Source organism: Aedes aegypti, chromosome 1 (genome assembly GCF_002204515.2).
Source record: "Aedes aegypti strain LVP_AGWG chromosome 1, AaegL5.0 Primary Assembly, whole genome shotgun sequence".
Lineage (NCBI taxonomy): Eukaryota > Metazoa > Arthropoda > Insecta > Diptera > Culicidae > Aedes > Aedes aegypti.
Window position 1 is genome coordinate 55,127,467 of NC_035107.1, and position 22,435 is coordinate 55,149,901.

Genomic DNA, 22,435 nt, shown 5'->3' on the forward strand with positions numbered 1-22,435 from the left:
ACCGACACAGAGGACCGGAAGTCAGTTAGCGGATTCGTTTTCCAAGTGTATGGATCGACGGTTGTATGGTCAAGCAAGAAGCAGACGACGGTGGCCACTTTGTCAAGTGAAGCAGAGTATGTGGCATTGAGTGCTGCAGCATCGGAAGCAGTATGGCTGGCCGGAATCCTCGGTGATTTAGGTGAGAAGACGATCGAACCAGTGACCATATTCGAAGACAACCGTGGATATATCGGTATGGCCAAGAACGTGGAGAGCAAGAGAGTGAAGCATATAGACATCAAGCATCATTTTCTGCGAGATCTTGTTGCTGCTGGGAAGTTGCTAGTCGAACCGATTGCTAGCGTAAACCAACTAGCTGACTTCTTCACAAAGGCCTTGGACGTTGGACGATTTGAGGAACTTCGGAAGAAGCTAGGAGTGTCCCAACGAGAGGGGGTGTAAACGTAGTAGCCGTTGGTTTACTGACATGAGCGCCCGCGCAATTTTTTCAACCCCATTCCACATCAAGACACCGAAGTGTACAGACCGTTTCCTGTTAATAAACCTTGTTCGTTATTGTTAGAACCCGTGTCCTGGTCATTTCTCCCAGCCCTATCCGCCTCAGATTCCATCAGAAACTTTTCTGCGAGGAGCGCATTAGTATGACTCATATTGTGGCCAACTACGAGCTCTGTAGCTTTCAAAAAACCTCACTGCCGAAGTGAATCAAAAGTGCCAAGAATAGGATCCGGCTCCCTATTTAGTTAGCGCAAATGCAAGAATTTTTCACGGTGCAGATATCGATCGCAATCTAGTACTTTACCACGCATTCCTACCCCTGGATAAACATTCCACCGTTCCCAGTCTCTGAGCTGATCTGTCATCGCAAATTCTCTTTTCGGATCGCGACTGACGACGTCCGCCATCTTCCTGGATTTCATTCATCTTGCAGCAATCGTTCGAGTGAGGAAGAGTCGCGCGTTCGCGAGTACGAGTTTGTTCGGAGTCCGGTTTGTACGATTCTTTTTGTGGTGCGGTGATGAATTTGATGTGTGCGGTTTGATTGAGCGGACGAAAGCAGAAAAAAATCCTTTCCTTTCTACAATTTGGTGGCAGCAGTTTGTGATTTCGTCGTCGTGTTCCATTCCCCCGGAATCGCATTTTCTTCGGTTACGTAAGAACCCTCTTCTGCAGAGAAAATAGTGAAAAATCCGAGATCCGGGCTGTCAATCGAGAAGAAGAAGTAGAGTGATAAGAGAGAAGCAGGTGGAAGAAGAAGAAATTTTCACGAGTGGAATTTTTTCGTCGTCAAGGCAGCCTGAAATATGTTGAAGGTATAAGGAAAAAAACGAATGAAAGTCGGAAATTGTCCGGTGTTTTGCGTTGAGATTTGCGACAAAGTGCGTGCGTGAGTGGCGTGAAAAGTGCGAGATTGGTTATCTAACAATACTGATTGGCGTTCTCCTACTATAAACGGCAATACCAATCAGTGACGGAGCGACGAGAGTGTGGTTCCTCCATCTTGATTTTCACTGGGAGCATTTTTCTTCTCTGCTACCTACGCCTCTGGTACTACGCCCCTTAGCCCCCCAAACAGAGTAACATCCCCATGACGAGGACTAGAAAAGTTTGATAGAGAAAAAAATTGGGTCACGAGACGATCATCACATTTTCAGTAGTAGCCTACCTAGTTTTCGGGAAGGAAAATCGATTTTCACCCAAGTAGGCTGCTGCCCCATTGACTGACAGTGTGAGAGCGAGTGCGTATTTTGTGTGTAGGAAAAAAAAAGGGGCTCTGCCGACGCCACCACCGCCGGAAAGAGCAAAAGCAGCAGACAGCCAGCAGCAGCGGCGTACGAGGAGAGACAGAGAGAGGATTTGGTGGAACGAGTTTAGAGTGAGTTATTTTTTTTTTGCTTCCTACATAGATTGGAATTATGACACACTATTTGAACAGTTCCCAACACTCGTGGCCGTGATGCGTGAAGGAATAACATTGACGACGACAGAGCGCCGTGCAAGCCGATGTGGGGCAGTCACCCCACAGTTATGGATCAACTAAGGGTCATTTTTCGGATCAAAATATGATTGAAAATCATGGTGATGCTGTACGAAACAAAATTAGCTCCCTGGCACTGCATTACAAAAATACATATATTAGGGATGGTACACAAATTATGTCACGCTAAATTTCAACTTTTTCGAATCCCCCCGCCTTTGAGCGTGACGTAATTTGTGCATGACCCCTTAGGTGAAGATGCATCGAAGCCAAACATCGAATTTTTAAGAGCACAAATCTAGAGAACCTGACAACCGTTCGTGCAGAAATTGTGATCGATTAAACATCACCAGCGAGTGACCAATGAGTGGAATGTTCAGCCCAAATGGTTGTATGGTTCTTTAGATTTTTGCTCTTTAAAATTCTAGGTTTAGCTTCTATGCATTTTTACCTTGAACGATTTCGATATAAATTTTAAAAGTTATCCATCCCACAGAATGATGTGGATTAGTAGGAGAGAGAAAGAAGGATCATTATTATGGAACAAACCGACTTATTATGGATCAGAACATTATGACAGCAATTTATCTGCAACGTAAATTAATGGTGTGTTATGGTAAGAGCATACACATTAAGCTCATTTTACCGAAATCTGAATTTCACCGTAGTAGCAAATGTTTCTTTTCAAGTTCAAAGCTCAATTCAAAATAAATGCTGCGAATGTCATGGTACTTCGAAGGCTTTTCAAGCAAGAGACCTTCAGAAAACGATTGAGATTTGGAAAAGTCACGGCTATTTGTTGTTTTCAGACGTGAAAATCGCAATTTTTCATAGAACTTCCATTGCATGAAACAAATAAAATTTAATCCAGTTTCCAGGGCGATTCTAGGCCGTTATAAGGATGCTTAAATGTGTATTCGTTTTTGCATAAATGCGTGGAAACTATTTTTAGCCCATAATGGTACAAAAACCTTCAAATGGGTCTGGGTCATTTGGCATAAAGCCATTTGGCATAACGCCATTTGGCACAAAGGACATTTGGCATAACGGTCATTTGGCATAATATCAAGCTTTGTGTAAAGTAAGAATCAATTGACATAATATCAAACCATCTGAAACGTAAGGGTTATTTGGTATAATAATTCAGATATTCCTTTTTCTATGTGAAAAAAACTGTTGTAATATTGCGCAAAAGAACAAGTCATGTTAAAAAGAAGGGCAAATTCCTATATAACAAAATAACGCGTCGAATCGCTATAGCAATAATCCTCGAAAGAATACCTTATGTTTAAAAGAAGGGTAAATCTCTAGATCAATATCATGACTAAACAGGATTACAGAAGATGAACTAGGGTGTCAATCAGTGACGCAATATTTCTTAATTTGAAATTAAAAATTGAAAACAAGGTAATGACTTTGGAAAACAGAAGAAAAAAAAAATGCAGCAACATTGTTACTACAATTACACTCAAAATAATCCAAACGTCAAGGCTACGTGAAAACATACGTAGTTTTTTTCCATCGTACTTTTAACGTAGCACTTACGTGAATCAAAGGTAACCATGAATGAACTCATGAACTGATGGACTCCTCTGATTTCACCGAGGCATCCGGTAGTTGTTACGTGTTTTTTTCGTGAGTTTCATAGGGTGTAAAACAGTAAATGAGGCTCCAGTGCATTGTATCAGACATAAACATATAAATAAAGTTAATTTCATTTGATTTTATTACGTTAATTGAAACAAACTTAGGTCGAAGTAATTTTATATCAGATATTTTTATCGCTGCTGATTTTTTGAGTTATTATTTCAAATGCGGTCTGGATAGTCGTAATCGAGTATTGTTTGCCCGTAATTGGGAGTCCGGCTGCAGCTTAGCCGTTATTTTTGGTGTTAGGTTTCTGCAAAAAATGAAAATCTATATCATTTGAATTATTACACTTTAGGAATTTACTTACGCTTGATATTAGGCACGAGACAATCGAACAGCATCCGTTGGAAGTTAACGAACGGATTTGAGTTCGTTTCGGAGTTGGTCCATCACAAGCATGGTTATTATCTTTTAAAACACCAATTATCACATACCGATTTCACACTTTTACAGCAATCTAATCTAATTTCAATTATTTTACTTCAAAACCAATGGATTGCAACATTAAAAATGACTAGCGAGTTTTTTATGAACACCATCTTTAAACACAGCTACATGAGCTGCAAAATGAATACAAACAACTGGAGCTGTCAAAATGAACATGGCTAGGTACGTGAATTTTACGTAAAGGTGATAGAGCACCACAGTAAATACGATCGACATTTCATTCAATTTTAAACCATGTAACGGTGATAGTTACAGTTGTCAGGTAAATCCTGGCAAAATTCATTTTCTAAGGGTCTACGTGTTTTTTCACGTAGCCTTGACGTGTGGATATTTTTGAGTGTATCTTTTAAATAACATTTCGTGTTCCAACGAACCCGATCAATCAGTGCACTGCACACTGGTCCAGGAAGCTAATTTAGGCGGACATGAGGTTTTCGTCTCGATTTATTGATTTTAGAGCCATAGTTGCTTCTGATAATATGTTCAGAATTTTCAGTTCCGGGTCATATGGCCGAAATTGAAAACAAAAGTGAACTAGCATGGATATATAATTAATTTCAAAGAACTTATTCAGCTTATTTATGAATAAAGTTACACCATCAATGATGTACACATAATTAGCTTTTTAGTAGTATTTCAAGAAACAGTTCGTGCTGAAAGAAGAACATCCTAAATTTAAGCAGTTATTCACTTCTCTGTTAGCGGTGATAGCCACCTGCAGATGTTTGTAGTTAGATTTTGACAGTAACCAAAAAGGTTTAAGACCTTATTCGTCCTTTTGCTGGATCTGGTTGTTATGATCCCTCGGATCGTACTAAGTAATATATGTCATAGCTCTAGCAACCACAAGTCTTGGTTTCTTTGACTTTAATATTCCCCGAGTCGTTTATTGCTATACGCAAGCAGGAGGAGAATGACTCTCACCCAAGTTGAGGTAAAAAAATGTGTTTTGAATAAGACGTAAGGGAATCTGGGGTAATATGCACCATTGAGGCAAAACTACCTCACGGTGCCTTTTATAAGTATTTGTAAAAAAATTGGAAAAGATTCGTCAAGGGTCGATAGGAGTGACCCACAACATGCGATTTTACAAATATAACTTCCAGAAAAATGTCTAAATTTTTCTAAAATATTTGTAGAATCCCCGAAAGTTGTTTTACTCTTGGGGTGCATATTACTCCTGCTGGTACCCTTATTATAAGCTTTAACATGAATAACTAGGAGAAATACTTCACTCTTGAAAGAACAGCCTATGATCAAAAGAAGGAAAAATCTCTTATGAAAATTTAGGCAAGTGTAATGCATATAATAGTTTTATCAGTACAACTACAAAGAACTTCCGATGATTTAAAGAAGGTAAAATTCCCAATTAAAATATAAGCTGAACTATTTTCAATAGTATAAGTAGAATTAATAGCCTATGTGCAAAAGAAGGAAAAAAATCTGATGAAATCATTAAAACAATTGAAACCTTATTACACCTTTGGTAGTCCAGAGACGAATTAACCGTCACCTCAGAGTCTTGACGCGATGTGAGGAGTTCACAACTTCGTCCTGAATTAAAGGGTCGATTTTATCATTCTCTTAGAGCTCTTATAGAGTGACAAAAAAATACGTCCCGTCACATTATGAAAAACAACAAATTAATTAGCTTATCAGTTATTGGGCCACACTTATGAAACCTACATATCAGAGGTGGTGTTATTTGATTTTTATTTTCATGATTTAGCCAAACGGCATTCGGCCAAGTGGCCGGACACCGAATTTTCAGTACTACAAAGTGTACGCATCAAAATTTGTTTACGATGATTACAAGAGTGAAGTTGGTATGTTCAGCAAAGTTGTAGCAAATGATCAGAGTTGCTCAATATCAGTCATAACAGCGTATGGCTGATTTACATAAACTATTAATATCAGTTGCGAGCTATCAATATCATTTTGTTTTGGCAACCAACAGCAGAGGTGCGACATCGCACTCTAGATTATAATCAATTCAGAATGAGTGATTACGTGACAATTCTCCTTCTCCCTGGGGCCTCCCTTAGCCGATTGGCTAGAGTCCGTGGCTACAAAGCAAAGCCTTGCTGAATCCCAAAACCCGGTCGGTTCAGGATCTTTTCGTAATGGAAATTCCCTGGATTTCCCTGGGCATAGAGTATCATCGTACCTGCTATGCGATATACGAATGCAAAAAATGGTAAATTTGGCAAAGAAACCTTCAGGTAATAACTGTAAAAGTGCTCATAAGAATACTACGCTGAGAAGCAGGCTCTGTCCCAGTGAGGACGTAATGCCAAGAAGAAGAAGTGACAATTCTCCAAGCTATTATTGTTCTTCTGTGATAGTTTCAATTCATCTGCAGCTTTATCGAAAATATCGTATTGATAAGTTGCCATTTTACTTGCTTAATTTAAAATTGATGTGTTGATGTGATATAGAATGATCCGTATTGTATCGCAGTCTGCCTGTACAAATCAGCAAGTTTTAGGCGTTGATAGTAACAGCGAGCAACTCTGCAAACGATTAGCTTAAGAGCCGCGATAATTGAGTATTTTTAATAAAAAAATCGTCGCTCGCAAGTGTTTTATTTTTTCAATTTATTGGCCTACTAAGTTCTACAAAGTTTTAATACTTATCATTTGCTACAACTTTGCCATAGTTGTATTTCTTATGGTTTTCATGTTATTTGAGTTTTTCATCTTAAAATTTAATATTTTGTGTGCCTTGTATCTCAACTATGAGCACCTGAAGAAAATGATTCCTTCCACCTAATGATTTTGCAGTCTTTCGAGTATCTCTGAGCAAAATTAAGAGAAGATGATATTGTTGTTTGCGTTTGACGTGCAAATCCAGTAGGTATAACTGAGCTGCAAATGCGGTAACACAAAGTAGCCAAAGGATACTTAGCAACCATGGATACTTAGCAAGCGAGATCATTGGAAGTCAACATAAGTCGTATAAAATACATCTACAAAGTTTACAATCCGATTGAATTCGGTGGTATGATTTAATAGAATCTTCTTTCTTTCATACCACACTTGTTGTGCTTCTTCGGCGGCTTGCCAGAGAAGAGAATTAATAAATTATTATAGAACAGGTTCAGCTGTTACTAAAATAAAACAGTAATAAAATGCTGGAATCTTCAATTTAAGTATATACAGAAAATATATTGAAGTTATGCCAAATGACCCTCATCTTTCACTTAGTTAAACATTATGACAAATGTTCGTTATGCCAAATGTCCTTTATGCCAAATGGCGTTATGCCAAATGACCTTATGCCAAATGGCTTTATGCCAAATAACCCGCTCCCCCTCAAATTGCCTATAACGAAGCCAAACTTTGAATTTTCAAGTGCACAAGTCTAAAGAATCTGACAACCGTTCGCGTTGAAAATCGATCAAATGACTTGCTTGCTGGTGGTGATCAATCGATGAAATTTACACCTCTCTACTGATAATGTCGCTTTAGTGAGCGCGAAACGTAAGTGCACTATTTAGAGTAACGCCCAAATCTCGAACTTGTTCCACTCGCTGAAGAAGATGGCCATCAAGATGGTAATCGAAGATTATTGGTTTGAGCTTCCGATGAAATGAAATCATCACACATTTACCAATACTTAGTGTGAAGTTGTTTCGTAAGCACCACGTTTGAAATCAACTCAGCCGACTCTGTAGTTCCATGCATTCGATAAGAGATTTGATCACCATGTAAATTTTTACATCATCTGCATAAAAGACTCGACATCCTGGCGGAAGGATCATCGCAATTTCCTGCCTAACAAAATGGCTAGATCCACCCGATCAAATGCAGTTTTTGCAACTGGCGAATAACGCATCGTTGATAATAATCTCAAAAACTTTTGAAGTAGAGCATAATGAGGTGATACCTCAGTAGTTCCTGATGTTTGTTTTATCCCCCTTTTTATAGATAGGAAACATTGCTGACAACTTCCAAGCCATTGGAAATTTACGTTGCTGCAAGGAGTCATTGAATAGTAATACAAGTGGTTTGACGAATGCATTAGAACATTTCTTCAAGATGCAAGATGGAATCTGATCCGAGCCAGCAGAATAGGAGAATTTTAGCTTATCGATGGCGTCCTTGACGTTGATTTCAGACATTCTGAACATATTGAAATCGATAACGTCTCTTGGCGTGTCCAGACCAGACCAGAACTGCTTTGCTTTGCTTTAACCTACAAGCTGCGGAAAGACTCTGACGCTCGGAAGTCCCAAAACACATAATACCATAATTTCGCATTAAGTGGTCGGTAGGTAGCGTGACCACGAAACCGACAAATGAAAATCTCTCTCGTTTTGATGTCAAATGTACATCTCATATATTCGAACGAGGTTTAGAATGCGAAATGATGATACCATTAACAGAATGTAAACATCTGCCTGGCGATTAACAATGTGCTTTTCCATCAGAGTGAAAACGTTTGAACGATCTCCAAGACGTCCTACATTTTTTGGACGGTCAGGAAATGTTAAGCAACGTTACCAACAGCTTTCGTGTTCAAGTAAAACCATTGAAATGGACTGATCGAACGTTAACTCCCACCATCGTTGCCACTTTCGACAAACGTGAATCTCGTGATACCCGGGGTCCTCAAAGGTATTTCGAGAGACATAAAAACGCTAAGCTGTGCCATCTGAAACACGACCCTGCACTCGAATATCGATTCACAATCAGTGCTGTTCCCGCAAACCTTTCGTATACGGAATCTCGCCATTCCCTTAAAAAAAACAACGTCGTTCGGTGTTCATACGGAATGACAGTGTCCTTTTTTCTGACCATAACCGTTTTACACCGATTGAGAATTCAGCTCATCTTTTCGAACTGGACAACCAACAAAAATCGCAATCTGCACATAATTCTTCTTGTGTCTTCTTTAAAGCTTTATCAGCGGATTCATCCGCATCCACAACCTGCTAGATCAACAGCCGGACCTTCTACCTCGAAGATACCTCCATCCTGCCTATCAAATCTTCAAATCGGCCATCTCAATGTTAGAGGGCTGGAACGTCATATTGATGGCGTTTAAATTTTAGTCGACCAAAACCAATACCACTTTCTTGCCGTAATTGCCGTAAACTAAAAACGTCGTTCTCCATTGGGCCCATACGTGTACCGGCATATAACCTCATCAGACATTCATTGCAATTGAGTACAGGACGTGGGATCAAGACATGTGGCGGAACCTGCATCTATGTACGTAAACAGGGAATAAAGGCCACACCTGTAGTCAAATCAACCCTTGATCCGGATATTACTGTGTGATCACAGTTGGGATTACCATGCGTCCTGATTTAGCAGGACATGCCCTGATTTTGAGAATCTTTAGAGGCGTCCTGATTTATTTTTGTAATTCAAGTTTTGTCCTTTTTCCTGCCTGGTGAACACCATCGAATGTTAGAGATAATTCGAAGTAGTAGAAGCTATTCTAACACCAAAACACAGCAAACATATATAAGCCTATCTAAATATTCATGTTAAGTTTTGTGGTTTACATATTGATTTCAGTAGTATAAAAAGTTTTCATTGTATCATGCATACGGCCATATGTATGCCGTTTGGTCGAAAAAGAAAACAATAGTGAACTGCAGTTACCATGCATTGGTAATGCATGTCAAAGAACAGGTTATTCTTAAAAAAAGGATAAATCATCTTTGAAATACAGCCCTTTAGTGTTAGTTTAAGAAGCAGTCAAAGCTGAAAAAAGAACATCCTAAATCTAAGCCATTATTCACTTCTTTGCTAGCGGTAATAGCTGCCAGCAGAGGCTTTTGCATTGCATTTGTAGTCAGCTTTTGACAGTTACTAAAACGGTTCACGACTTATTCGTCCTTCTGTAGCCTCAATTTGCTTCAATCATCGCTGCTTTGCTTCAATCATTGATTTGCTTCAATGATCGTTCTTAGTAAATTAATTATTTTCTAGCAACCACAAATTTGACTTCTTCTTTACACAACGGATAAATAGTGAGCTTCTTTGACGTAAGTATTCACCGAGTCATTCGGTTTTCTGATATACGCAATCAACGGTACAGAGTTCAGTTCACACGTTGCAATCTTAATCTTGGAGGAGAATGACTTCTCGCTTAAGTTAACCATTGTGCTAAAAATATGTTTTAATAATACTCTTTATAAACGTATTATAAGATTCCGAATCTTTGATTATCAGTTTCAGCACAGATGATAGCAATCTCCATAGTCGTGCAATATTTTAATTAGAAGAAGAAGAAGAGAAATCCCCTTCAAATTTTACCAAGGGATGCACAGCCTCCTAACATCTCGCGGTCCACATCATGTCTAAACATGAATGTCTGAAGAGATCCTTGACGAATGTGTATCAGAATCGAGTAGAAAACAAACTGTGGATTTTCAAGGGAAATCTTTGAAGGATTTCTCCCAAAAACTTTGATTGATTTTTTTGTAGGACTCTTTATGAATTCCTGGCCAGACCCTTAATAGTCGAAGCACTCTAGTGTTAATGTATTGTCTAAGTAAAAGGCTTCCTAGTTGTATTGTCTTAGGTTATATTTAAGAATTTTTACTTATACACATACCCGCTACTCCGAAGTTTCTCACAATCTTACATTACAATTCCTCAACTTTAAAGATAGAAAAAAAAAATAAAAATGCTGTACGAAATATAAGTTATATTCGGAATTTGAGCTAGAATAGAACTTGCACAGGTCAGTTGTGAAAATTGTCGCCATATTGATCTTCAGGAGATGGTCAACCTAATCACGGATCGAGTTCCTTGCTGTTCAAGCCAAAGTCAACGTGATTAACATCTCTGTGGTCTCCTTTTACACTCCGCTCTGTTCAAATCCCCATTTCTGCCAAAGCTACAAGAAAAGACCTTCTTGAACTGACTGGTCTGCATTACATTAACTCCTTGTCTAACCTAACTATTCTAACAACTGGCTCAACTCGCATCTACTAGAGAACCCCCACAACCATCTACTTACTTATCACTGACAATCCTGAGTCAGCTTAGCACCAGCAGATTGTTTAGTATTGATTTTTCCAACAGTATTGCTTACATTTTCAAAAATAATAAATATTTTTATGTAAATCTAATCTTATTTAATATATATTTTTTAAATCGGCATTGGACATCTATGAAATATAAAACATGGAATGCCTGTGATACAAACAAAGCATGCTGCATCCTTGGAACGAATGGCTATTTGGTGCCGATCAATTTGATCAGTTTGACCCTAGATTACGGTATTGTTTTTAATAACGCACAGTTTTCAATGAACACTTCAATGCATATGATTGACACTTTATTTTTCAGGCACAGAAAAAAGTGGGTAGTAGTCCATTTTAATTAATTGCAAAGCTTTTAACCTTCCAGTCATCGCGCGGTTTGCCACCGTCAGAACCACCACGCTGCTGTTGTGAAGGAAAAGCGAGGTTTTTTCAACAGTGTTGTACGAAATACAACAGCGTGACAACTGAAGTGTTAAGTATTAAACTTCACGAAAGCCAAGTGTGTGTTGTGTAACTGCGAATCTGCTTGATAAGAAATGTTTTATTCAATCCAGCACTGATCCATAACTGTGGTGTAACTGTAGGTATTATTTTTACTCTCTGTGGCCGCTGCTCGCGTGAGGCGTTTTGGTTCGGTTCGATACCAACTAGCAACGACCTTTACACGAAATTTAAATACTTTTTGGGGATGCACTATGACAAGTCGTTCGGACCGAGTGTGAGTGCACAAAGGTTATTTTTAGGGGTTTCGATGTTCTTGTTGGTTCTTAACAACAGCACACATAAATTTTGAGCGTTCGCTGAAGAGTGTTTTTTTTAAAACCAACGAGAATCTGGGTCTCGTGGTTTCTATGTAGCGGAGCAGCTAGGTTCTTCTTCTTCTTGGCATGACGTCCTCACTGCGGCAGAGCCTGCCTCTCATTTTCTTATGAGCACTTCCACAGTTTGATCGGTATTCACCGACCATGGAGTAGATGAAATTTGTAAATAGTGTACATATAACTAACCCTAACATTAAGTTGAAATTAATTAAGCGCATTAACACACAATTGAATTCGAACCGGTCTAATCTTCAACCATGCTCACGAGAACGAAGTGAGAGTATAATTACTCAGCAATGGTCAAGCTGACCACCTACCGCATCATCGTTATACTGATGACCAGTTAGTTGAAAATATATCTCGGTAGCAAACAGAAGTACGGTCGGTCGTCTATTGTGTCGTTTTCATTCCTCTGTTCATTGATCGCAAGTGTGGAATATAGTTCTGTGGAAAAATTGCAAACCTATTTCTATCGATCCGAAATCAGTTGTGGCCAAGGGGCAATAAAATCGTTCGATCAATTACGTGTCGGTTGGTGCTAACTCGAACGTTGTGCGTGGGCGATCTAAGCGATCGAAGAATATTTGAAGGGTTGAGTGCTTGTGACATCGTTCTGCCTTCGGTGAAGAAGGGGAAGAATCACCCCAAGGTGGCTAGTGGTGCTAATTTGTGGCTTACGTTTCCTGTGCGCCGTTCGACATTCGAACGGGAAGTAAAACCTTCGATCCCGGCAAAATACAGAGTCCCCGGCTCGTTCATTGATCAGGCTGGCCTGGCGAACTGCAGCGACGATCGACGATTGGTTGATGAATTACGAGGGCATAAACGAACTAGAAACAACGGAAGACCCGGTAGATGGAACGGATACATGATAAATTATTGAAACGCTAATCACCTGATAGCGCTTCAAATGCGCGTTGAGCATGTTCCGGACAGCTCTACCGGTCTTTGGAGAATCAGGAACTGTTGCTTGTTGATTGTTCTTGTTCAACATCCGTTGGAATAGGCAGAATTGCGACCTTCGCAACTGGCCTCACTACGCCATCGGCATTGGCAGTCTTCATCGTAACGACGCGAACAACTCCGTCCTTCCCTGGATGCAACTGGGTGATTCTTCCAAACGGCCACTGCACTGGAGCCAGATTTTCGTCCTTGATGACTACAATTTGGCCCACCCGGACCGGGACTGGTGACTTACAACCTTTCGTTGCACGCGATTGGAGCTGTGCGAGGTATTCGGGATACCAACGAGCCCAAATACGCTGGAACAGCTTCTGGGTGAACTGCCAGTGATTCAACCGGTTGTCTGGAGTATCGACGCAGCTTGGTTCTGGAACGGCTTGAAGGTTTGATCCCACCAGGAAGTGACCGGGTGTCAGCACTTCTAAATCAGCTGGATCGGACGGGATGGGAGTCAACGGTCTCGAGTTGAGGCACATTTCTATCTGCGCCAGCAACGTAACCATATCTTCATACGGCAGACTAATATTACCGATTTCACGCAGGAGATGGTGCTTTGCTGACTTCACCGCGGCTTCCCACAATCCACCAAAGTGTGGTGCGCGGGGAGGGATGAACTTCCACTGGATCTGCCTTTCAGCGCACCAGGTCTGGATCTGATTTCGGTCTGCATTACTGGACTTCAGCATTTCAAAAATTCGATGGAGAGTGTTAGCTGCTCCCTTGAAGGCGGTCCCGTTGTCCGAGTGAATTTCTCGAACAAGGCCGCGACGGGCAACGAATCGGCGGAGTGCCGATAAGAAGGCTGGTGTGGAGAGATCCGTAATCAACTCAATATGTACAGCTCTTGTAGCGAAACAAACGAAGATGCCGATGTAGGCCTTGGTTGGTGCTCGATTGCGGATGGGCGACTTGATAAACACAGGCCCGCAATAATCGACACCGGAGATGACGAAGGGACGTGCAGGAGTGACACGAGATTTTGGAAGATCTGCTGTGCTCTGCTGAATGAGGATGGGTTTGTTCCGGAAGCACTTGACACAACGGTGATACGTACGACGAACAAGATTCCTTCCTCCGATGACCCAATATTTCTGGCGCATTGTTGCCAGCATCAGTTGCGGTCCGGCGTGGAGCAGAACCTTGTGGTAGTGTTCGGCAAGTAGTTGTGCCAAGGGATGTTTTGCAGATAGGATGATTGGATGCTTGACGCTGTCCGGAATTTCGGCATTCGAAAGGCGTCCACCGACACGGAGGATTCCGTCATCGTGGACATGAGGCTTCAGCAGCTTGAGCGAGGAGGACTTCAGCGAATTCTTGCCAGCGGTTAGCTCTTCCGAGTAGAGTTGTGATTGGGCAAGACGAACTAGTGCACGATCGGCGGCTTCAAGGTCAGCTGTCGACAGAATGCTGCTACTTGGCTTGATTGATGTTCGTGCTGCTGCTCGTAGGGCGTTGATGTACTTCAGACAGTACGCTACTACACGGCGAAGTTTGGTGTAGGTTGAATAACGTGCGAACAGCTGATCCGGTAGTTGATCTTCTGGGGCGACGATCGTGGTGAGTGTTACCTTCCGAGCTTCTTCGATGGCTGTGGCGGATTCTTCTACTGGATCGTTCAAATTCGGCCAACGGTTCGGGAATTCCGAAAGCCACTGCGGGCCTTTCCACCATCTGGTTTGGTTGATGAGATCCGTGGGTAGCAGACCACGGGACAGCTCGTCAGCTGGGTTTTCTACCCCTGGTACGTGGTACCAAGAAGAAATATCGGTGGAAGATTGGATGGTGGAAACACGATTTGCAACAAATGTTTTCCACCGGCTTGGCGGAGATTTCAACCATTGGATTACGGTGGTGGAGTCGGTCCAGAAAAAGACTTCTGCTGGGGTTTTGATCGACTGCTGCACCTTGTGATACAACTTCGTAGATAACACGGCGGCGCAGAGTTCGAGCCGCGCTATGGTGTGCTTCGTTGCGAGTGGAGCCACCTTTGACTTCGATGTCAGCAGTTGAACCTTCACCTCTTCTGCATTCAACGTACGGACGTAGCAGCATGCTCCATACGCTACTTCGGAGGCATCGGAGAAGAAATGTAGCTCGGTTTTGGAAACATCAGGAAGTGATACGAAGCGGGAAATTCTGATTTCAGCGAGAATCGGGAGTGTTGCATGAAATTGCTTCCATTCATCTTGCAGCTTATCCGGTAGTGGACGGTCCCATTCGTACGGCGACTTATCTTCGTGCTTCAGCTTCCACAAGCGTTGCATGAATAGCTTTGCCGTAGCTATTGCGGGGCCAACAAGGCCGAGAGGATCGAAGATCTTGGCGATGTAGGAGATAACTTTCCTCTTCGTGAGAACGGGTGCCGGTAGTGGAAGGTCGACGTTGAACCGTAACATATCGGTCCTTGTATCCCACACTAGTCCAAGGGTTGATACCGACTGATCATCTTGCAGATCATGCAAGGGTTTGATCGCCAAGTCTTCTGGTGGAATATCGGCTAACGCTTCTGGAACATTGGAAGCCCACTTCTTCAACGGGAGACCGGCCGATGCCAGCATTGCGGATAGTTGACGACGTTTTTCCAAAGCAGACTCCAGGTTGTTCGCTCCTGTTAAGACGTCATCCACGTAGAAATCTTCGACGACAGCTTCCTCGGCTTCGGGGTAGTTATGTCCTTCGTCCTTCGCTAGTTGCTGTAGCGTGCGTGTTGCCAAGAAAGGGGCTGAGGCTGTCCCATACGTAACTGTGAGTAGTTCGTAGGTATCGAGAGGATCCGACGGTCGTCGGCGAAACAGCACTCGGAGAAATCGCTGATCATCAGGAGAATGCAGGATTTGCCGGTACATTTTCTCCACGTCAGCGACGATGGCAACAGCGTGAAAACGAAAGCGGATGATGATGGAGTCGAGGTTCTGTTGTACAACGGGGCCGACAAGCAGTGTATCGTTGAGCGACATGCCGGAGGAGGTCTTACAGGAGGCATCGAACACCACGCGCACCTTTGTGGTGGTGCTACTCTCCTTGAACACGGGATGGTGAGGCAGATAACAGTGAGGAGAATTATCGTCGACGGAATCGAGCTTGCGCATGTGTCCAAGGCGGAGGTACTCTTCGACGAATTCGTGGTACGAGCTCTTTAAGGTGGCATCTCTTTCAAGGCGTCTCTCAAGGCTGTAGAATCGGCGGGTGGCAATTTGACGTGATTCACCGAGGGTGACTTGCGGATTATCGGACCGGGGAAGGCGTACGACGTACCTTCCATCGTGAGTTCGAGTGGTGGTGTTGGCGTAGATTTCCTCGCACTTTTTTTCTTCTGCGGAATGCGTAGGGCCATGATCGACTGCTTCTAGTTCCCAGAACCGTTGAAGCGATGATTCAAGAGTTTGGTCGACGGTCGATAGGTAACACACTGGCGGTGCTACGGCAGGAATGGTGGATGTTTTCCCAGAAACGGTCCACCCGAAGTGCGTGTCGACAAGCAGTGGAAGACCGTCGCCAATTGATAGGCGATTGCCTGTGTGGAGTTCATGATAGCATTCTCCACCGATAACGATGTCGATCATGCCCGGAATGTGGAAGTGCGGGTCGGCCAATGGAACGTTTGGCATGTTCCATGCCGAAGTGTCGATGGTAATGGTTGGAAGATGTGCGGTGGGCTTTTTCATTACCAGAAATTCGAGTGTAGTGGAAAATGGGTTCGTTTTCGACTTGATTGTAGCGGTGATCTGTCGCTTCACCTTCTTAACGGATTCTCCTAGACCGGAGACGGTGACATCTACGGTAGCTCGGCGGATGCCAAGATCGTTCGCTAACTTCTTTGTGATGAAATTGGACATCGATGCGGAGTCTAGAAGTGCTCTAACAGGTATTTCTCTGCCGCGGTGGTCGACGATGAGAAGCGAAACCGTTTCCAGTAGGACCGTGCTGTATTTCGAATGGACAGCCATGCTAACTTCCGGTGGATTCGCTGATCCGGAGGTCCCCGCACTCGCTGTTGCGGATGGATTCGGTTGATGTGTAGACGGATTCGACGTTGCGGCAGGGATGCTGTGCTTTTTCAAAGGTGCTGTTTGATCGTGCAGCATAGTGTGGTGTCTGGCTCGACAAGTTCGGCAACTGAACTTCGATTTGCAAACTCGTGCTTGATGGCCAGGGCGGAAGCAGTTCCAACACAAGCTTCGCTGGACTACCAACTCTCGTCGTTGGGGTATGGACAGCTTGGTGAAAGTTGGACACTGGACTAACTGGTGATCTTGCTTGCAAACGGTGCATTGTTGAACTGTCGTCTTTGATTCGGCTGTGGCGGCGTTCGCAACGGATTTGACGGGAGGCTTCTTCATGAACTGGCCGACCACCTTGTTGCTAGTCGGTTGGGAACGTTGTTGCAGATCGCTGGCAACGGATTTCAGCATTCGGACGTGCTGTCCGAGAAACTCGATCAGCTCGGCGTACGTAACTTCATCTTGCTGTCGGGTCTCTTGTTCCCAGGCACGGAGTGTTGCAGAGTCGAGTTTGTTGGAGAGAATAAAGATGAGTGGAGTATCCCAGTGGTCGACAGGCTCTCCTAGCTTGGCTAGAGCTTTCACGTGTCGCTGAAAGTCATCTACCAACGTGTTGAGCTCCTGTGCAGACTCCTTTCTCATTCCCGGTAGATCAAACAAGCCTCGGAACAGTTCTTTCTTCAGGTACCGCTTGTTGTCATACCGTTTCATCAACGCATCCCAGGTGGACGCGTAATTATCCGCTTGAATGTCCACACTTTCAAACGGTTTTCTCGCCTCTCCCTCCAATGACTGCAACAGATAATGGAGTTTGTTAACGGTTGGAATGTCGTCGTTGCTGTGGATCATCGACAGAAAATTGTCTCTGAACGATATCCACCTTGATTCGTCGCCACTGAACTTCGGAAGGTCAATCTTCGGCAGTCGATGGTGAAAGCTAGCTGCTGTGTGGTGAGCGAAACTGTTGATCATCGTCGAATTCATTGCTGGTCCACTGTTGGCTACCTTCGAGAGTAAAAAGCCCTTCAAAACACAGTATCTATTCTCGAAAACAGTCCGAACTTCGATGTGCTCCTCAAACTTCTCGCTATCCAGCATCTCCACTTCGCTTTGCACATGCTGGAACTCCTTGTAGATCCTATCCAAAGTTTCCAGCCGCACCGCCACTTGGTTGGAATCCCGCTGGTGATTGTACTCCGCAACGAACTTTTCCACCACACCTCGAACCGCAATCACACGCTTCAGCTTCAGAAGATCCTCTTCTAGCTTTTTCCGCTGTTTGTTTGACATCTTTCACACCACTCGAACCACGCGCGAAAAACGAAAAACGACACAAATCGATACGAAATCTCCTTCCCGACGCGGTGTGCCGTTCCTACGCGAACCGAACGTGAGTAGCACAAGATCGAACGATTTGCTCCTTCCCGTCGCGATGCACTACCCAAACGCGAATATACGACGGAGGTACCAAGCAATCGAACGATATACTCCTTCCCGTCACGTCTTACTACCTCTACACGAACGCGATCGACCGAAAAGGGTGCGATAATTCGATTTGACTAATCCTTCCCGTCGCGATGTACCCTTTTTTACGCTACGCGTGTCCGCTAAAACGCCACCACTATCACTTTGCCTTGTTGACTGAGCCCTGCCTTTTTATTTCCACCACCCAGCACGGTGTACTAATTTCAGTTGCGACTGGATAGGCGCAGATGCAAATCATCAAAAACGGCAATCAATTTGCCTAATTAGCCACCACAATCATGCGAAATGATAAAAAATGCTCTTATATGCCGTCGTTTTTCGGCTTCCACCGTACTGATATGCGCTGTGTGCAATCTTCCCCAGATTAGCATGCAAAATTTGCCGCCATTCCTTGCCTCCGTAATCGGCGCGAAATATTGGCACGGCCGTGAGAGAATAGGCCCAAACTATCTCCACAAAGAAAAAGGATTGAATGGCCTACCTTTTGTGTGGTCACCGCCTTTGACCACTTACCACGATGGCGCCAACTTGCCTCCGTCGCTGATTCCTGGCTTGGATTGTCCTCCGATCCGGCTCGAAGGACCAATGAACGAGCCGGGGACTCTGTATTTTGCCGGGATCGAAGGTTTTACTTCCCGTTCGAATGTCGAACGGCGCACAGGAAACGTAAGCCACAAATTAGCACCACTAGCCACCTTGGGGTGATTTTGATTGATTGTGATGACGCTTGGGTCCATTGACGATCGACTTTTCTTCACGTGCTTGACCGAACGAAGGCATTGGTGAATGGAGTCATTCATTCCCTCACGACTGGTTGATGATTCGCCAGGCCAGCCTGATCATCATCAAATCCTCAAGAAGTCCAGCAATCACCAACCCTGAAGTACCTCAAGTATGCTGTAGCTACAAAGACCGGTAGAGCAGTCCGAAACTGGCTCAATGCGCATAAAAGGCGCAATCAGGTGATTAGCGTTCCTTTACTTCTAGCCAGCTCCGTTCGATCTACCGGGTCTTTTGTTGTCCACAGGTTATCCTCCATCAATCCTCATCCGTTGAATCGTCACTCGCTCATCTCTACAGTTCAGCAAATCTGGTCCGGAGCCTACAAAGATCGGTAGAGCAGTCCGAAACTGCTCAACGCGCAAACTGAGCGCAATCAGGTGATTGTCGCTCCAATATCCTTAGTTAACCCGTCCGATCTACCGGATCTTTCGTAGTTCCAGATCATTGTTCCATACATCTCCATCGGATCTCGTCTTCAATCAGCCAGGCCGAATCATCAACCAGTCGTGAGGGAATGAATGACTCCATTCACCAATGCCTTCGTTCGGTCAAGCACGTGAAGAAAAGTCGATCGTTGGAGCAGCCGATGAGAGAGCACGAGAAGGAGAGAGTAATCCAGAGAAGAGAGTAGGGATTGAAACAACCCGATTGTTTCAAGGTGGCCGGAATGATCGGTATTCACCGACCATGGAGTAGATGAAATTTGTAAATAGTGTACATATAACTAACCCTAACATTAAGTTGAAATTAATTAAGCGCATTAACACACAATTGAATTCGAACCGGTCTAATCTTCAACCATGCTCACGAGAACGAAGTGAGAGTATAATTACTCAGCAATGGTCAAGCTGACCACCTACCGCATCATCGTTATACTGATGACCAGTTAGTTGAAAATATATCTCGGTAGCAAACAGAAGTACGGTCGGTCGTCTATTGTGTCGTTTTCATTCCTCTGTTCATTGATCGCAAGTGTGGAATATAGTTCTGTGGAAAAATTGCAAACCTATTTCTATCGATCCGAAATCAGTTGTGGCCAAGGGGCAATAAAATCGTTCGATCAATTACGTGTCGGTTGGTGCTAACTCGAACGTTGTGCGTGGGCGATCTAAGCGATCGAAGAATATTTGAAGGGTTGAGTGCTTGTGACATCGTTCTGCCTTCGGTGAAGAAGGGGAAGAATCACCCCAAGGTGGCTAGTGGTGCTAATTTGTGGCTTACGTTTCCTGTGCGCCGTTCGACATTCGAACGGGAAGTAAAACCTTCGATCCCGGCAAAATACAGAGTCCCCGGCTCGTTCACAGTTATTAACTGAGAGCTTTCTTTGCCAAGGTTGCCATTTTCGCATTCGTATGTCGTGTGGCAAGTACGATGATACTCTATGCCCAGGGAAGTCAGGGACAATTCCATTACGAAAAGATTCTGAACTGACCGGGGATCAAACCCAGGCACTTTCAGCATAAGGCATAACGAGGGATAACGTACGGAAGAAAAATGTCTATTGAATGCAGCTAGCCATAATGACGTCGCCGATGACGAAAACGTTACGGTTTTATTTATTTCTTTCACAGTTCAAATAACAAGCAAGAATGATCGGACATATCTGAAATCTATGCGAATGTTATGATATATGTAGGGAAAGTGTACCAGTTATGGCTATAGTGGTTCCCTATTTGGCCATATGCGTTTTCTCGAAAACTTTCACATTTTGAATATTTTTGATTGTTTCCAATTCAAGATATATGTCATATTAAACTATTTAAACACACAGAATTATTAAAAATTTGAAAATAATCAAATTATCACGTATGGCGAAATAGGGAACCTTTATGTCCATAACTGGTATACTTACCCTAAGTGTCATTGTATCAGATGACAGACAATTAGATTCGAGCCCAAACATTCCAATCATTGGTAAATCTAAACATCGACTTGTGTCACTAATTTACCACAAATCTTTACCCAAGTTTTCGATATAATACGCAAAAGAGTGATTAAGATGTCCTGGGCTTGGTATTATATTTTCCAGGGAGCGATGATTTTAAATATTTGATCGCTGTATTTTGTAGTGTTGATTAGAGGTTGCATGAGCTTCAAAACAGTGGCAAAGTTTTTATTCCCATAATCAGAATTTGTGGATGTTCTGAATTAGTGATCCTTTTCAACTACAGTCGACTCTCCACAACTCGATGTTCTATAACTCGATATACTCTATAACTCGATGGATTTTGCGGTCCCTTCAAATTCCCATACATCATGCTCTCCATAAGTCGATGTTTCTATAACTCGATCAGGGTGTCTACTACCTGGAGAAACCTGGAAAACCTGGAATTATCAGGGAATTTTATTTAACCTGGAAAAAACCTTGAATTCTCAGGGAATTTCGGGCACAATCAGGGATTTTTTTTGAATTTGTTTAGGTACATGGTAGAATATTCTTCTTGTGATACAAAATCTTTTCAATCAAACAATTTTTCGGCTGTGTCACTAACAAAATGACATTTGTCATGTTCAGTTATTTAAATTTTGAGTCATTTTGATTTATTCAGTGTAAACTATTATTCGACAAAGAGACAGAAGTTAAGATCGCCAAGTTGGTAACGCAAATGCAGTTCCCAATCCCAGTTGGGTACTTTTCATAAGCGTATGAAACATAGTTTCTTTTCTACAAACATTTTTTTCTACAATAATACAACTTTGTAGAGAAAGAACAAAAGTTATAACAAGTACGAACCATGTAGGTACATTTATCAGACAAACAGGTCTATTTATAGATTCTTGTTCAATACTTGCATCTAATAAGTCTATTTTTAATGTAAAATCTCTGATGTCTCTATTTTGATAAAAATGGTCTCTAAGATCACTTTTTTGCCTTAATCTCGTGCAGTGTTCTAGAGCCTCGAGAAAATTTATATCGGGACTATTCCACAAGCTCTTAATGATATGTTTCTCAGAACCCGAGGAATGGTTCAGAATTTCTAGTGATTTTTCCAGAGATTCCTTCTGAAATCTTTCAGGAATGCTATAAACGATTTCATAAAAGACGCTTAGCGAAGAAATAATTCAGAAATGCATTCTGAAAAAATAATGTGGTCTTGAAAATCCTAAAGAACCTCCAGTAATTTTAACGAAGATACTCTAAAAAAATCGTAGCGCCTATCCCAGGATTTCCTCCACATATTTTTTTCACTTGTTGTTTTACCGATTTTTTCTGTTGTCACTTTTAGGTTGTTGTTGTTGTTGTTTGAGAGGGACTTTAACCCGAATGTCATTCGTCCCTAAGGTTACTTTTAGG

General features: G+C 42.7%; 2 protein-coding genes across 2 annotated transcripts in view; both read left to right on the top strand.

The window, feature by feature from the left end:
* Positions 1-901: 901 nt before the first annotated feature.
* LOC5571804 (3-hydroxyacyl-CoA dehydrogenase type-2) overlaps positions 902-22,435 on the top strand; it is a 39,627-nt gene continuing 18,093 nt past the window's right edge. The window contains exon 1 of the mRNA XM_001659887.2: positions 902-1,316. Coding sequence (XP_001659937.2) covers positions 1,308-1,316 — 9 coding nt within the window. The 5' untranslated portion in view covers positions 902-1,307. The remainder of the gene's footprint in view (positions 1,317-22,435) is intronic.
* LOC110679098 (TAR DNA-binding protein 43-like) overlaps positions 922-22,435 on the top strand; it is a 28,888-nt gene continuing 7,374 nt past the window's right edge. Inside the window, exon 1 of the mRNA XM_021853080.1 lies at positions 922-1,879. The gene's annotated coding sequence lies outside the window, so the exon portion shown is untranslated. The remainder of the gene's footprint in view (positions 1,880-22,435) is intronic.